Raw genomic sequence first — 18,840 nt, 5'->3', positions numbered from 1 at the left:
AGTAAAATAGCCACCTTGATCTTCTGATCTCACACCAGTGAACATTTTCCTTTGTGGCTGGATGAAGTCAGTGTATTCTGCTTGTTTTGGCACCCATGAAGAATTGAGACATCATATAGTAGAAGCTGGAGGTATTAGTAACAATAATAATGGTATTATTATAAATTTGATGTGACTGGCTAGCATGGATTTGCAAAGTTGAACTATACATTGACTAGATTGACAGCCACATTGAGCAACTTGTTTGAAGAAATATTTGCAGCTTTATCAAGTAACCATTTTAATATTTAATCATTTTTAGAAAAAAATCAAAAAGAAGTATGTGATTTTTATTTTTTAAATTTATTTTTTATCATTTTTTTCTGTTATTGATAAGTTTTCTGTTTGTTTTCACTTACATTACGTTGTTCAAACATTGATAAAAGTTGTTCTGATTAAAATCGTATCACTTTTCTGAACCAGTTGTGTGTTTTGTTTCTAATTAAAGTTACACTTCTCAAATTTGTGTTTAATTTTAGTAGACATTATTTACATTAATTTTCTCAAAATTAAATTCTCTACAAAGTTAACTACAAATTTTTATTTGTTTATTGGTAAATTAACAATATTATTGTGTTCCAAAGTGTATTTTCCGACAACCTTTTCATGTTTAATCCCGTTTTTCTTAAAACCTGAGGTAGAGGTCTAGGACCTCTTTTTTTCAATTTCTTAGATAAAAAACCATAAGGAAGCACCAAATTCGATTGTACCCCAAAAATTTTAGTAAGGCTAATTTTCACACAGGGAGCAGAAAGCAGGCTAAATGTTTTGCAAGCCGAAACTTGCTAAAAAACCAAGTTTTCTGATCTATGTTTATATGAACTTTTTTTCTTATTTTTTGCTATAGAATCATTTCCTGAGACATTGCCGTGCAATTTGGAATCACCCTGATAGAACATATATGTTTCTACTTTGCACATCAATTAGATTTACCAGAAAAAGAGCAGGTCATTGAAATATTCTGCCATGTTATTAGAATAGAAAATGTTTATTTTAGAACAGTATTAAAGAGTTACTAAACTTTAATAGCAATTTTAAAATACTAGATTTATATTTCAGTTGAATATTACATTTTTTCTTGGAAGTTCTCTTGATGTATTTATTGCAGTTAACATCTACAAAACCTTATCTTCGTAAAAAAGCAGTCTTAATGATGTACAAAGTATTTCTGAGGTTTCCTGAGGCTCTCCGTCCAGCTTTTCCAAGACTTAAAGAGAAACTTGAAGATCCAGATTCAGGTAAATTCCTATTTTTGATTTAAATTATTATTATTATTTATTGTGACATGATTATTTGAGTTTTTTCATTAAAGAACTCTTCATTTATGTTGACCTACAATTAACATGTGTAAAATTAAGCCCAATTGAGAAATGTGAAAACATTTCGGAGTTTTTTTGGAAAGGGGGTATAACCATTATAACCAGTTGTGAGTTATTTGTATAAAAAGGGTGACTTTTTGTCTGGCCAAAATGTAAAACTGAAATATTTTTAGATCCATTTTTTAATGTTTTCATTATTTTATAAAGAAATCAACCATAAGGTTTAGCAGAAACTTAATGGAATGCTCTACATGAAATTATGATTTTAAATGTATGTAAAACAAACAGTGTAAAATATGTATTGAACTTTTGATTCCAGTTTGTATAAAAAATTAATCATAAAATCAAAAACTTTTACTGTATGTAATATTCTATCAAATGTTATTATAGTAAGTTATTTTGTATACAAAGAAAATATAATGCAGATATATATATATATTGGGGTTGGGAAAGAACTAAACCCTAATTTTTCCCCGTATTAATTTCATCATATTCTGTTTCTTTAGGATAGCAAACTCTGGTAATATTAATCAATTCTTGCAACTCGTTTTTGAAAGGTGATATATCACTAAGTATTTTTAAAAAGGTTATGATTATATTGGTTTATTTATTTAAGTTTTGAAAATGAGTGAAATAAACAAGAAACTTTTATATATTTTGAAATTTTTTTTTACATAAAAGGGGAGAGTACACCTCAGGCTGTTAAAAACGTTTATGATGTTTATGGACATGATGCAGTACCAGTATGTTTGGCACAAAGCGGTTTAAGTGTTTTCGGTCTAGAGATTTTTTTTTGTCAATAAACAAATTTGTAACAGTTGTAAAATTATTTAATTTTTTTTTTTAATTAATGGAAAGATTATTGCTGATGCTTTTAAGCTTATAATTCGTGGCGTATTTGTCTGTCTCTCTTCATTTGTGATATGTTGTGAAGGAAGGAAATTATTAAGGATATGGAAAGAGATAAATAAAATGAATAGCCCACCAGCTGTCTATTAAGTTATTTTTAATTACTACCAAATTTATTAATTTATCCTATAATTGTGTTTTGTAATATTTTTTACAGGTGTTCAATCTGCAGCTGTTAATGTTGTCTGTGAATTGGCTCGAAAGAATCCAAAGAATTACCTTAGTTTAGCTCCAGTATTTTTTAAGTTAATGACCACTTCTACTAATAATTGGATGCTTATTAAAATAATTAAACTGGTTTGTTACTAATTAGTTAACTAGTTTGTTATTACTTTTTTATATTCTATAGAATATAAAGTTAAATTTATTTATTTGTAGGTGTGATTGATTTCATTTGATATGTATTCTGAATGTGTAACTTTGATAATTTGAGATACATTACCTTCTGTAATAAAGGAAGGGTGTGAGTTAAATGTATGTAAGTGGCTTTACTATGTGAAAATGAATTTGGAATTAATTGATTTTTGTGTTTTAGACTGTGTATACTGGTGGTATCATATATATTAATTGTTAAATAAACATTTTTTTTTTTTTTTTTTGAGTCTCTTTAATGATATCATCTAGTATTTTGTGTATATGATAGTATTTTCATTTTTTATTTATTTATATACTTGTGAAATCGTTATTAAGAAGAAAAATTGTAATTTGCCCTTCTAGATTTTGCCATTTGTTTTTAGCAGTTTCTAATTATAGAATTTGTTTTCTATATATTTTAAAAATTTACAGTGATTTAAAAACTGTTGAAACATACTCATGTAGATTAAGTAACTACTTAACTGTAGGGAATAGTTAAATTGTAACTAATAACTATTTAATATATATATACACTTTTGTATATTATATATTTATGAATATATATTTCTTGTATAAAATTTGTTTTTATAGTTATTTGAAATATTACCTTATGTTTGGTTCAAAATTTTTGATGTTACTTTGTAAATAAACTGTTCTGCGCTTTCAGTTATTCATTCTTTACAAAATTTTAAATCTTGATTTGTAGTTCTCAGCAAAACTAATCAAAAAAATTATGGCTGTTGTTTACATTTGTAGATGTGGGCTATTTTAATTTTATATTATTACATTGATTTTTATTTTGGGATAAATTTATAATATATATGATAATAATAGATGAACTTTTTTTATAGTATTTTTGCAAGCATACATAATGGTAATAAATTGAGTACATGTTTTGTTAGTAGTTTTTTGTTTATATTGTTTCTTTAGATTGCATCAACTGTGATTAGAGAGTTTCAACTATATAATATTTTATTTATTATTATTACCTCAAGAAGTCATAGTAGCAAGAAAAATTAAAATTCTGATTCATTTTTTGTGCGATAATTGTTAGTGGCTTATTTTATGTTTGATATACTCTTTGTTTTTGTAGAATCAGAATGATTTTTTTTATCAGTTTGTCTTAGATTGCTAATAAGTTATAATCTCATGATTCTTCTTGAATCTGAGAGTCTGTTATAATCAAATTATAAAGCTTTTTATTATTTTTTTTTTTAATTAAGACTTTTTTTATAATCATTTTAATTTTCTGTTTGTACTTGTTGTTTTTTAACAATTTTAATCTGGTTTCCAATTCTTATGATTACTTGTTTCTCTATTTTCATTGAATTTCTATTTAATATTATTAACATGTGACACATTTAGCTCATATTTGACTTTGTGTTGGACATATTAGCCAATAACATGTTACAAGTGAATATTTTTTTCAAACTACGTGTTAGAATACTGCATTATATTTTAGTGCTTTTTGTAATATGATTGTTTGGTAGCTGTGGCTTCAGAGTTAGCGCAGAATCCATTTTGCATTTTTTTAATGTTTACTTAATTAAATTGTTATTTTCTAAGACTAACAAAAAACATTTTTTAATTGTTTCATATTGTTATTAATTTTTGAAACTTTTCTTCATTGTGATTTCATTTTTTTACCTTTCAATAGTTCTTGTTTGAGTATTGATAAAAGTAAAGATAAATTTTCTTTCTTAAATTTTGTTAATGACTAGAGTAATTTATTACTTATTCTATAGAAACAATTGCTTTTATTCAAGTATGTTGCATTAAGTTTTCTTACTGTACTTTATTTTTCTATTTTTATGCCAATTGAGTTGTTTTCAATCAGAAATTTTTTTTATCTCTGTGCTATTTAATTCATTATATGATCTACAGCAGTTTCACATTGACTGGATCAAAGAAATCATTCCTGTTAGCCATGTGACACACAAGTGTTTCATCGCTTTTATTCTGAGCATCATCAAAGAAATTTTGTTATGTAAAAAAATAAATATAATAAGGTAAAGAAACATAAATAAGCTAGTGGCCTGAATGATTACAAATATTGCATGACAGTCAGTGCAAGTATTTTAGTATATATTTTTATTTCTGAAATTCTTGTAAAGAAAGTAATTTTTAAAACATTTTGAATATAGTAATATAATGAATAATTTATATTTAATTTTATTGTTCTATTCATTGTCATGATTTCATATTGTTTTTCTTAATCAATGTTTTTACAATGAATATTGCGCGTAGGCATTTCTGTATACGAATGCATATGGTTACATATGCATTTACACATTTACATATTTATATGTGCATTTATACAATGCATGTTTACATATGGTTATTTCTGATTATTTAAATATTAACTTAATTGTTAAAAAAATTGATGTTAATTTAGTGATGTTAGTTTAACAAGCCAGTTGAAAAGTCAAATGTTTTTATGTTTATTTTCTATTTTAGTGGTAGCAAAAAGTGTATTTCAATTTTATCTATTTTTTAAACTAAATTAAAACAATTATTACACATAAGTAAAGTATTATAAATTAAGCTTTTAAAACAAACTGAATTAGTTTTTCTTTTTTCATGTAAATTAAAAAAAAAAAAGATTTAGCTTTTATGAGAGGCGTTTAGAAAGTTCTCAGCCTAACAACAAAAACACAAGAATTTTTCTTATCTTTCAATTTAGTCATCTTGTGAGTCTTACATTTAGATCAATGACTTTCCAATTTGTTAAGACTCAGTATAATATGATTTGTCCAACTTTCCAAACTAAGTTATTGTATCAGTTTTGACCTCATTTGAAATGAATCTTTGGTCAGTGAGCTATTTCTTCCAGGTTTGGGAAGAGGAAACATTCACTGGGAACAAAATCTGGCAAATACGGACTATGTAGAAGCATAGGTCATAAAGTTTTGCAACAGTGTCTTTTGCAACAGATGTGTATGTGTAGAAGCATCATCGTGGTAGAAGAGCACTTTCTTTTTGGCTAGATGAAGATAAAGGTGTTTAGCCTGAATAGCATCCTTCAGTCAGTCCAGAAGTTAAGCGCAATACTCCCTGCTGATAATCCTTCCTTTTTCCAGGTAGTCAATGATAATCACACATGAGATTCCAAAAAAAACTCTTACACAATTCTGTGCAAGAAGATAGACTTTTTGTTTCCAATGCCTTCATCATTTCACAGAGAGAAATGCACTACATACATTTGATTAATGTGTGGATCCAACTCACAAGCATCAAATTTCAATTCACTCACCACTTTGATTCATTGCATAAGCATGTATGAAAAATACATCACTACATAGGCAACATATCCCCAAATTAAGGTTTTTGTCTGTTGTTGATCTTAAATTAAGTGTAATTCAAAAATGACTGAACCAATCTTCATCAGATTTTCACATGTACAACTTCAGATACACTACTACAACATATCTAAATTTCAATGAAATTGATGTCATTGTATACATGATTGTATTTTCGTACTCCTCATACTTCAAAATGTAAAGAAAATTCATTTTCACTCCTGATCCCTCCATCCAACCAAAAGTAACTTTTCTTTGAAAAGTTAGTAAACTGTAGCTTTGAATTTTCCTGCAGATGAGACCATTTTGACTTACTTTGCTATACTTTTATCTGCTCCCACTATTGTTTGGTCTCTGGTGTGTAATGATAAATTCATGTTCCATTTACCGTTATAAAACTTTGAAGAAACTCTTGGAATTGCATTTAAATATGTCTAAACACCCTCAAGAAGTATTGAGTTACATTAATTTTTTGGTGGACTATTAACAAACATGGCACTCTTTGAGCAAAAGCTTTCTCACATCAAAAACATCATGTAAAACTTAATGGTTGGTTATTTATGATGTTAGCAAACTCGCATACCTTCATTCAACAATCATTTAATACAAAATTGTGGATTTTTATGATAATTTTGTCAATCGTAGTAGGTTTTGGGCATCCTGAGCGGTTACCATCTTGAATGGATATATGACCATTTTTAAATTCACTTTTTTACCATCAGAAACAAAGAGAAGAATCCTTTAAAGTGGAATCTTTTATGTCTAAGTGGAACTTTTTTTTTATGACTGTCAGGGTTAAATGTTTTAAAACAAAATACTTTATAATAGCTAGAATTTTATCTATTTTTCAGAAGATGTCAAAACTGTTTGTTTTACTTGGTTACTATAAACAAGCCACTAAATCCATGCATCTGAAACTTCACAGCATGTCATCTAAAGAATCTAACTTGACAAATATCACAGATATTTGGTCATACTTATGCCATCTCTGTGACAGGCTGAGAACTTTCTGTACACCCTTACACGTATTATAATTTTAATAGTTTAATAAGTGTTGAGTTTAAAAACAGAAATCTGTTGAAATGGAATTTGATAGTAAAATGCTATAACATTTTTCAATAAAAATAAGAATAGACTCTAATGGGTTTTTCAGTTTGGGGTTCTTACACTGATTGAACCACGCATTGGTCGCAAGTTAACTCATCCGTTGATAGAAATCATCTCAAGGTAATGTAATATGAATGGAGTTACCTGTACTATAAACCCCTTAAAATTGTAATTTTTATTATTACCATCCTTTATTGTATTATTATTTTATTTGCGTATTCGCTTAGTTCGTTTTTCGTTTTTCAGTTTGGTGCGTTGACCCCGCTTGAGCCTCGGCTTGGTAAGAAACTGATAGAACCTTTGACAAACCTCATTCACAGGTAATTTTTATCTATCCAGTAGGTTTTTCTTCTTCCAGTTTTTCCTTTCATATTGTTCTTTTTCATCATCTTTTGATTGTATTTTTAACCAATTGCTATTTAATTTTTTTTTTATCAAATCAGTAAATGATATATCAGTTTGTTTATTAGGTGTCTTTTTAAAATTTGTTAAAATATTTCTGTTTGTTACTGCTTTTCAGGATTTGTTGTAAACATGTTCTGTATAATATATATTGGAGTTTTTGTAAAATTTCACTAATTTGGAATAAGTCGCTCAAACCTGATCCAATCAAAGTAATGAATATTTCTTTTGGTACTGTTTTAAGAGGAAAATTGTTTAATTTGTTATTTAAAGTGTTAAATATTATAATAAATGCATTATTGCATGAGATTGATCAAAGGGAAGGATGGAGTGGGTATGTTTTGCAAAAAAAAATTGAATTGTTATAGAAGAAAAACGTTAGACCTGTTACATTCTACATAAGCATGAAGTAGTTATGTTTTAACAGTTACAGAATGAAAAATTGTTTTAATACAGATTTATTTAATTGTTTAGTTATATTTATGTAATTTTTTAGTGATTAGAATTATTCTTTGCTTTAAACCTTTATTGTGTTCTAACTATTCTTTTATTGTTTCATTTGGTCATTTTTTAATTATCAAGTAAGGTACATTTTTAGTGAATTAGAAATGTATGCTGTAAATGTAGAGAGCATACTTAAGTAAAAAAAAAAAAAAAACTTTTTTACTTGTATTACTTGCTTATCATTTTTCTCATCTTATACAATAATTCTAATTTTTCCTTTAGTTTCTGAATTTTTATTTTTATCTAATAATAGCTATATTTGTATTTTGTATTATAATTCTTTGGCTCATGAGAGTAAGGATTTTATTATACTCCCATTTGCCAATTTTAATAAATTGTTTTATTATATAAAAGATTTTTGTCAAAGATTACTTAAAATTAAATAAAATTAATTAAGTAAGCCTGAATTTCCTGGTGCTTTATGTTATATGAGTGTAAAAGAATTAATATGCTTCATATATTTTTCAGTTATGTGCTTTTAAAGTTATTTTATTCAGTACTATACTTATAATATTTATTTATTATTTTCATATAGTTTTATTATTATTTTATGTATTAATATAACCGGACACTTTATTATTATTCTTTGCTTATTATTATTGTTGTGTTTTGTGATACTGCTCTAATTTTTTCACAATTTTCCTTTATCCTTTCAGATAACTGTCTGAGCAGTTTTTTATCATCTGTGGTTTATCACATGTATTACAAATAATACATGTGATGTACGTGTTCTCACGTTCACCCATGTTCCTATGATGTACATGTGTGTTCTATATAACGTGTAATTGTGTGTTTATAAAAAAAATAATTTTTATGAATAAATTAAATTTCTGTTATAAACTCTATATAATTCACAGTACTTAAAAACAGTTTAGTTTGAGGTTCAGTAAGTTTTAAAAATAAATAAAAAGGTTTATTATTTTGTATTTTTTAATATTGTGAATCTAACAAACTGATATTTATTTACTTTCTTTAAAAAAAATAAATATAAATTCATTACTCCTTTTTTTGCATTAGGCTTCTTGGTGTGCTGATACTAAAACTTTGCTTCCGTTTTATTTTTTCTTTAAAATATTACTTTTTATTTAATCTTTCATTTTTTTATTAATTAAAATTTAGTGAAAAATAATAATGTTTGTTTGTTTTTATTGTATCAAATTTATCATACAATTTTTAATAGTTTAATTCTTCACTTTGTTTGATTTTTTTTTTAGTTAGTATTTTTATTTGTTATATAATTCTTTTAGAGGATTTCATTAGTTCTTATAAAAGTAGGTTTATTAGTGAAGTTGGATATATAATATTTTTATATATCGTTAATTTAATTTTTGATTATTTGTTATGGGAATGATATTAATACTTTTTTATATAATAATTTCTTTTTACAGTATGCTTTTTCACTATGCAGGTGTCTACTTTAGATATGTCATCTTTTAAAAAAAGTAATATTTAATAGAGCAATCTATTTTTTTAGACTAGTACATTTATTAAAGTATAATACTGAAAGAAGATAATATCTTAAAATATTGATGAAAATGCAATAAATGTAATAAATGTAGGGAGATTTTTAATTTTACTAAAAAAGATGTATAATTAAAAATTCTTTATATTTGTTGAATTTTCATAAAATATTTCAAGATGTAGTTTTTTCAATTTGTTTTTTTTTTTTTGGTAATATAAAGTGGTCAACTAATTCCAAGACTAAGTCTGTTATTAAAATAAATCCCACTTTAATTTGGTAATATATTTTCCCTTTAAAGTTGTATACCATTCTTCTGGTTTGTTACTGCTACTAGATCTGGTGTACAAGAATGGTTATCTTGCAGTGAGTTTCACCATGAAAATAAGAAAGAAATAAGTTTTAGGACAAGAAACCAATGAATATGAGGGACATGGAGGCTATAATCATGTTGTGGTCAAAAAACTGAAGTGTTTTGTAAGCTTCGCGAATAAGAAAATTGTCATAATGATGTACCCAATCTCCTTTACTTTATAGTTAAGGTTACATTTGTCAAATGTTAGTCTTCTTATAATATTAAGGTAGAAGACAGCATTAACCGTCTGACATTGGAGATAAATTCATGGAGCAGCAGTTTTATATATTGAAAAAAAAAAACAATGAAGAAGTTCTCCTTTTTTCATCCCTGTTACTTTCTCACTTTTTTTTTAACTTGGAATTGACTGTTCTACTGTGAAACAACTGCTTAGTCTCTGGATTGTAACCATAAATCCATTTCTCATTATTAGTTATGACCTCCACATTTTGACAAATTTAGAATTTCAACTGAATGCTCATGTTCAAAGTCAGGATTTTTGGACAGTAAGTTGCCCTTACTCAGGATCTCTGGACAACTGAACCTGTTAAGGTTGGCAGACGGTGATGCATGTTTAAAACAGACATGAGTTCCTGCGCTGTTTCAAATGATGTTTTGATCTTGTTGAAACATGATTGCTTATTGAAACACCTTATCTGCTTCATTGCTATAAGCCTGCTTAGTCCTTTCGTAGATCTTCATCTAGGATTTCAATAGTGTTAAAAGCAAAATTAATGTTACCTCTCTTCTACTTTAGTGTCCACAATGAAATTACTGATTTGATCAATCAAGCCCATGGTCATAAAATCTGTATATTGCAATTCTTATAAAAGAATCACTGGTGTGTACTCATGCTGATGATATGATGAGAGTCTTTTTTTTTTTTATTGAATTAGTTTTGGAATTACTTGATTTCACCTTGAGTTTCATGTTTCTTTATTAATAATTATTTTATAAGCATTGGTTCTGTTCTTGGATTTAAGATTTAACCTTTTGTTGTTTTTTTTTTATTTCAGTACATCAGCTATGTCTCTTCTTTATGAATGTATTAATACAGTTATTGCAGGTAAATATCATATTTTGTTTTTTTTTTCACCTTTTATGTATAATAGAATTTCACTGATTTTTTAGTGGTTTCTTTTGTTATCAGTGTTTCATTTTCTGTCAGCCCCTTTTATTTTCTAAGGTAATTATACATTCTGTGATGGTGTCAATAAGAATAAACTGTTTGCTTTTGTGGTATTTCCATTTTAGTATGAAAGTTTTAAATCTTATGTCGTTAAATGCTGGTGGTAGTGGTTACCTTATCTAACACATTTATTTTGAAATTTTATTTTAACTTTTTTGCACAATTAAAAAAACTCTATTTTCTTTTACATATTTTTAAGTAGTGTGTGATTTTTATCATAGGTATTTATGTGATTTTACTTTGGTTTATTTAATCATGAAGTTACGCATTTTTTCATGTGGCATCTCTATATAATTCTCTTCCCTTTGCCTTCTTAATTCTTCCATAATTTTCATTTATTTTTATGTTAAAAATTAACTAATGACATCTGTCCCTTTTACCACCTGCTGTTTTTAAACTATTTATTCTACAACATCCACCAGAGTGCATTCACATTTTAAACCATTTATTCTCAAGTTTTTGTAATAGAGTTATTTTATAACTGTATCATTTTTATTTAGATTTTTGTGTTGTTTTACTAACTTGTTGAAATTATACATTTATATAAATGTAATTCAATTTTTTAAAAATGTATAATTGCTGAAATTCTTCATTTATCCATATTATCTGTTAATTAAATTTCTGTATACATATTTATTGTTTTTTTTTGCTTAGATAATGATTATTTTTGTGAATTTAAAAGATCAATAAAAATGTTGGCCCTAACTTAATTATTTTAAACATTTAAAATACAAAAACATTTATTGTAATTATATAAAAAAAAACTTAATTTAGTTTATTTTTACTTAAAACAAATCTAAAATCTTAAAACTGTTTTTTTATTTTTTAATCAACTTTACTGTTTGGTGTGAAACTATACTAGGGTGTCAAAATATATTATTTTGTTACCAGATGTGGACATTAAATTAGTAAATTTATATATAAATGTTGTAATTTTATAATTAAACTAGTTTTTAATAATTTCTGTGGATAATCAAATTATAATGCTACTTTTATTTATATAGCTAATTATTATCAGCTAGGAGGTAGTATGAGTTTTTTTTATATCTTGGGATATGTCATTGTTGTGATATTGACTTAATTTTCATATAAACTAATTTTAAAACTTTATCTATTTTCATCTTGGCTTTTTTCATATGTGTTGTTTGTAAAATGAGCTTAATGTCTTTATTCTTTTTAATTTTTTTTTCGTAACATACTTTTTGAATTTGTTTTCCTTTTTTTCTTTTTGTAGTGCATTCATTTTTAAGTGGTATTTTGTTATTTGAATAATTTTTAAATAATGTTTTTAACAATTATAGTGTTTTTAGTAAATAACTATACAAGGTTTGTCAAAATAAGTAATTGGCCTGTAACTAGAAACAGAAGACGTTATTAAAATTTTTTTACAATTTTATGATTCTACATTATTTATTTGGTATAAATATTATAACTACTTTGTAATAAGTATTCTTTTTAATTACATCTTTATTAAAATTATTCTTTTGTTACCAATGTTACAGATAAATCTCAAAGTTGGTTTTTTTTTCTTTAATCATGTGTTAAATTTCTTTCATCATAGTATTTTTATATTTTTTGAATATATTAATTTTTTGTTATTTGAATAGTTTTTTTTGAAGTGTTATATCTAATTAATTATTACTTTTGTTTAGTCTTTAACAATTTAATGCGTGACTTTTAAGCTGATCTTATGATCTTCTCTGTGAGTTTATTTAGTTAATTACATCTATAACTACCCACCAGGTTAGTCTAGTGGTGAACGTGTCTTTGCTAATCAGCTGATTTCAAAGTCGAGAGTTCCAATGTTAAAGTCCTAGTAAAGGCAGTTACTTTCATATGGATATGAATACTAGGTCATGGATACCATTGTTCTTTGGTGGTTGGGTTTCAATTAACCACCCATCTCAGAAATGGTCAATCTGAGACTATACAAGACTACACTTCACTTACACTCGTACATATCATCCTTATTCATCCTCTGAAGTAATACCTGACAGTGATTCCCGGAGGCTAAACAGGGAAAAAATTACATATATAACAAGGCTTATGGGATAGGCTTATTTTTAATGTAGTCATTTAACAATGTAAGGAATAAGTTATTTCTACTAGTTGCGTGTGTAAAAATTATTTATCTTTTCATTTTGAGAACATAATCAGTTTTATCAAAATTAAAAGAACCATCAGAAAGGGAAGGAATGGATTGTCATCTTTATCATCTTCCTTTTCTATTCCTATAAATATGATTATTTATTCAATGACAAACACTATTACACTAAAACTTTCAAACTAACACTGCAATTTCCAAATAACACTACTTTCAACATAATTCCTGGCTATATGTAAACTCTTGTATGATTCTATGAGCTTTCTTATTCCAGTAAAAGAGTAATTCAACTCGGTCTTTGAGCAATTCTGGACCTGCTCATTATTGCCAAGCTTAATGAGACAAAAACTCTTCGAGAGGACCATACAAAAAAAAATCTGTGAGATTGAGACTGTAACATGGATGTGGCAACACTTCCCGACCCGACTTTTGAATAGCTTATGACTTGTGCAGTGTGGGGGCACTTGTCCTTATTGGGGATTTCATTTTTTTTCTAGCCTTGACATTACTACTTGCTGTTCGTACATTTTTCTTCCAAATAATAGGAATAGATTGTATCTTTATAGTCTCAAAACATTGTTAGGATCACTTTACCAGTTAATGTCTAGGTAATGAATTTTTCCTGGTGGGTATGATGTTTGAATTTTAGATCAAAATGATGATTCCAAGTTATGTGATCTAATAAAGCATTACCATCCATTAAAAATCATTGTTTAAGTTTCATACATATTTGAATTCAAATTGACTGTCTCACAGCACCCATCTTGAATATATTTTGCAGTATTTCAGCTTATTATGGATGATAGAATAGACTGTTCGATACTTGTAATACAAATTTCAGTGATTTCCCAAATTTCTATGCATCTGTCTGTGAAAAAGATCATTAATACAATTTTGAAAAGTGTCAATAGAAACTTCCATCAGTCTTCTACTATGATGAAAATTGATTACAATTGTTCTGCCCGATCCACTTTAAAAAATTTGTGTTATTAATACACTAAATACCACAGCTGCTAGTGAATTTTGGCTGGTTTTACACCTTCAGAAAATAAAACCCTTATCACAGCCGCTGTTCTTTCACATTACAGATTTTGAATGTTGCCAGCATTTTGAAATAAAAGAGTTGTAATGAAGGAAATTGTTTTTGGACAGTTGATATTTTCTGTGTCAGGGGTATTGGACTTGAACATCAGGTAGTTTAAGTTTATTCTATTAAATGGTTTTCCTCTGTTGCCATTTTCCTCTTTATTGATTGAATGACCCTTCTAATTAAAATAACTTTTAATTAGCTGTCAGTTGCTTAGGATCTCTGTTTTATTTTGTGATAAAAAAATAAATATGTTCCTAAAAAAGTACTTTTTTCATATACAGAATTTAATATTTAATAAAATAATTCTTTTCTGTGTCTAAAGTTATCTGCTGCTTTAAGATCTATATTAGGGTTCAAGATAAATAACTGTTTTAAATATAGATTAGAATACACTGTCACAGTTTTTTAAATAAAATTAATGAATAGACCAGGAGGTTTTTTAGGTCATTGTAATGTCAAGTTAGAATTCAAAAAACAGGATAGCCATACAGAAACATTTCTGAAACTAATAATTAATATATATGTATAGTATATTATTTATGCATAATTGAATTGTAACGTTTTAATTTTTTGATTAATGATTTAATTGAATATTAGTTAAGTGACAGTATTTATTTCTCATTTTTTGTAAACTTAGGAAAAGAAATGTGATTTTATCGCATTAATAGCTTTTTTTTAATTTTTGCATATTTATTTATTTCTATTTGCTTGATATATTTATTTTTAAATCATGCATGTTTATGTATTGTCTGTTTTTTTTAATTTTTTGCTTTCAATTTGCATTTTCAAAAAAAATATAACAAAATTTTCATATTTCTTAGGTATGTTTTAAAAGTAGAATTTGTCAATTTAAAAAAATATTACATACGCTTTTTTTTTGTTTTTTTCAGTTCTAATTTCAATTTCATCTGGAATGCCTAATCATAGTGCGTCTATTCAGGTAAATACTTTTCAGGTAAATAATAATTTGTTTTTATTGGTAGTAGATAGATGAATAAATTATGTAGTACAGTTTACTCATGTATTTATTTATCTGTAATACATTTTTTCTACGAATAAACTGACCTGTTACCAATTGAAAGACCTGGGTAAAAATGTATGAATTTAAATTTAAAAAAAAATGTAATGCAAATAAATTAATAAATAAAGCTACTTTAATGCAAGTGTGAAATCAAAATCAAGTTTAAGAAATAAAATATTTTCCTTTAGATCTACTCAAAATAGTGAAAAGTTATACTCTGATATCTTGAAAGTAAAAGTTTTAAATGCAGCATGTGAGGAGTGAGTTAATGATGCGGTTTTAGTGCAGGAGTTTGGTGGAACTCTGCACATTGTACAAGTGTACTGCAACTAAGAATCTTGCCAGCTGCTAAACTACACTGTGTAACAAGATTACTGTTAACCTGAAACTTAAAAAAATTCATTGTCAATTTTGCAAAGTTTATGGTGAAAATGCATGATTGAAGATAGTGTGAGGCAACTGTTCATTAATTGTATTTAGAAATGGCCAGACCCATGTCTATGATGAGAAGCAGGTGGCTAATAGTCATAAATAATGAACTGGTTCAGCTGAACAATGTGGATTTAGATTAATGCAATTTTTGCATTATTGAATTTTCTGATTGATTTCTTTAGAACTCTTGATCAATTCATAAAGTTCCACTTCAGTAATGTTAGACCATTGAGTGTTTTGTGCCTGGTGGGATCTAAAATTCTTGTGCGACATAAAAACAGTGGAAAAGATTGTTATTGTCCTTTCTTTAGGATTATAACACTAAGGTGATGCTTTCCTGGATAAGTTTTTATTCTCTTTCACCAAAAAAATCAAAGAAGCTTTTAATGAACTTCTCAGACAGAAAAATTATACCAATAAAGGAGGGACAAATCATGGCAATTTGAGACTAAGAGGATGAACGGTTGATTCATGGGTATGTACCTAGTTTGGAATTGTGCTATGAGATATTTACAAAAAATAAAGATAGGGTGATTCAAAACAAGCATAACACCACATTGAACTAGGGTATCGTTTTCTTGCATAAAAGTGCATGCTTAGTTACTGCCAGATATACTTGAACTTTGGTATAATAATTCAAGTTTGAATTATTTGATCATCCTTCATAAAGCTGTGATTTATTATTTTGTGATTACGAACTCTTAAAAGATTAAGAAGCGTCTTGTAACCAGTGCTTTGATGAGTATGAGGATGAGCACTTGGAATTCATTTTTAAAGGGTAGATAAGATTACAGGTAAAAAGATTTTATGATGATACAGTTCAAAAGTTATGTGATAATTTGTGATGAGTATTTTAATTTGGCTGGAGGCAGTTTAAAAAAATAGACAAAACTTATGGTTTTAAATTGTATGAAGTAAAAATGTTTTGTATGTGTTAAAATTTTTTCAAAATAAATGAACACAATTTCTAGGTAGTTGTTGCATACATTAAAATATTTGCTTTGACTAACAAATTATTTTATTTCCAAGTCATTGAATTATTTATGTAATTGGTAAACTAAATTGTTTTATAGATCTCTGCTTTTGCGTGTGCAGTGCAGTAATTTTTTTTTAAACTGTTCACTATTTGATTTAGAGAAGTAAAAGTATACCTTCAAATTGCATGTAATTGTACTGCTCTTATACTCTTGAATTGTTTTGAGTAAGAAATGAATGTTGTGTTTTGGGTATATCTTACTTTGTGGGATTAAATGGAAAACCTCAAATTTTTTTAATTTTGGTGGCAGCAGCATTATGTCAAGTTTCGGCTTTCTCATGACTTAAATGTCTTCTTCTTATTCAGACACATAAACTGGTAATTATATATGATGACACTATTCTTTTTTAATATGGTTGAGTGGTATTTGTTTAATTTTTAAGTATTATCTTTTTTAACTTAACAGCGTCAACAAAGATGTTACAACAGATCAGGATTGTTGTGTAGAGTGGTGCAAAATATATTGTGTAGTAGTAGAATTTAAGTTCATAGTTATGTCATTTAAATAAAATTATTACTGGATTTTTACATACTGGGTTTTACCTCTGATTAAAAAATAATAAAAAGTCTATCTAATATTAGATCACTCAGGACCTCTCCACTTAATGTCTGTATTATCTTGGGATAATATCTTGAGATTATCATGAACGGGAGAATACCAGGTGAGCAACTTAAAACTACTAAAGAATGAATACAGTTGTAACATATAACATTTTATGAATGAAATGAAAAAATGAAAACTTAAATTACATTAAATTCTGTATTTACATTAGCAAAAATGTACATATTTTTACAAAACAGTTTTAATGCGAGAACCCTGAACAGCAATGCACTATTGTGTTTGAGTGATCATATCGAGAGTCAGCTGATTCAAAATGTTATTGTCAGTGCTGTCGATTTATTGTTGACTGTTCATCAATAGTGTGGGGATTCAGTTCATAAAGTCTATCCTAATAGCCACAAAATAAAAAAATTGCACTAGAGAAATCTATGGAATATAATATGCCACCAACTTCTGCTGACAGTTTGTATTTCTGTAAAAACTATATGTCTGCGAGCAAGTGAATAGTTGTGTGTGCACATGCTCTACCCTTGTTAGAAGAAGCAGTATTTTTTTTTACTATGTGGTAACAGGGTGTATAATTCTTAAAAAGATAAAAGATTTGCATGATTATTGGAAACAGCTCACCATACATAGGTATGATGAGGAAATATAGATTTCCTCATCATGAATTGGATGCTCAAACATTCCGTAAGGATTTTCAGCCATCCAATACCACTGGAGGGTGTGAATTAACGTGCTCAGATAGAAACCTGATCTGACAAGAAATACAGCATCAGGTCTATCTGCCAATCAATGTTTTTGAAAAGCCCTTTGCAATAATCAAAGATGTTTCAATTAAGTCTGTTCTCTTAATTAAGTCAGGGGTTTCCAAATTTTTTAACCTAAGGGCCACACTAACTCCTCCACATCTGCAGGAGTGTTGGACTCCTGCAGATGGTCTTATCCGACCGCCACTAGCAGACTACCGAATAAAACCACCTCCCCTATAGGTGTATAGCAGTACACCTATACACCTTGAACTACTATTAGGCATAACATCAGGGTGTGTAGGCTCCAAAACTGGTTCACTCTTAACTTTAACGAGAGATCAAACCATGTAAAACGGGAACACGAAGAAATGTAACACTGATATGACACAACATGACTCAATGACATAACACTACAACACAAATCTTCTTTTTTTTAAATTACTATTACAACAGAAGGCTTACACTAACAATGCAATCCTATTTGCTATATAGTCGTGAATTAAAAACGATAATAAAACTGAAAACAAACATAAACATGAAAAACAACCCGACACATCACGAAGTAACACGCTGCCAGATAATGCAGTTACAATACGAAACATGAAAGATAACCCCTCAATACAAGTGTTGAGTTATATTCATTCTGTATTATGTTCATTCTTTGGAGGTCCCTCCCTCAGGCACACAGCCAATCTTCTTACAAACCTTCTTCACCGCAGTTGAAGAAGGGCACTGCCCCAACATTTGAAACACCTGGCTTCCTCTGCCCATGTCTCCATCCTACAATGGACCCAGCCGACCTGAACTCTTTATGAGTGCAGCACCTCCTCGCAGCCACCTTGTCCACATGCAAAACCACGTTCCAGGTCTGCCCAAAAGCAGCCCTCTTTGATACAACTAAAGGCGT

At 27.7% G+C, this 18,840-nt stretch overlaps 1 protein-coding gene across 5 annotated transcripts in view; it reads left to right on the top strand.

Moving 5' to 3' along the window:
- Window positions 1-18,840, top strand: part of LOC142328592 (AP-3 complex subunit delta-1-like) — a 130,616-nt gene that overhangs the window by 57,881 nt on the left and 53,895 nt on the right. For 3 of the 5 annotated variants that reach the window (XM_075372366.1, XM_075372365.1, XM_075372367.1), the window contains exons 5-9: window positions 1,148-1,277; window positions 2,425-2,564; window positions 7,274-7,347; window positions 10,764-10,813; window positions 15,021-15,085. In XM_075372366.1, the coding sequence (XP_075228481.1) occupies window positions 1,148-1,277; window positions 2,425-2,564; window positions 7,274-7,347; window positions 10,764-10,813; window positions 15,021-15,085 (459 nt within the window). The remainder of the gene's footprint in view (window positions 1-1,147; window positions 1,278-2,424; window positions 2,565-7,273; window positions 7,348-10,763; window positions 10,814-15,020; window positions 15,086-18,840) is intronic. The other 2 variants (XM_075372370.1, XM_075372369.1) reach the window with 1 other exon arrangement.

The sequence above is a fragment of the Lycorma delicatula genome, chromosome 8 (assembly GCF_047948215.1).
Source record: "Lycorma delicatula isolate Av1 chromosome 8, ASM4794821v1, whole genome shotgun sequence".
In the NCBI taxonomy this organism is placed as follows: Eukaryota; Metazoa; Arthropoda; class Insecta; order Hemiptera; family Fulgoridae; genus Lycorma; species Lycorma delicatula.
Note: the sequence above shows the minus strand (reverse complement) of the source record. Positions and strands in the feature narration are given on the sequence as shown.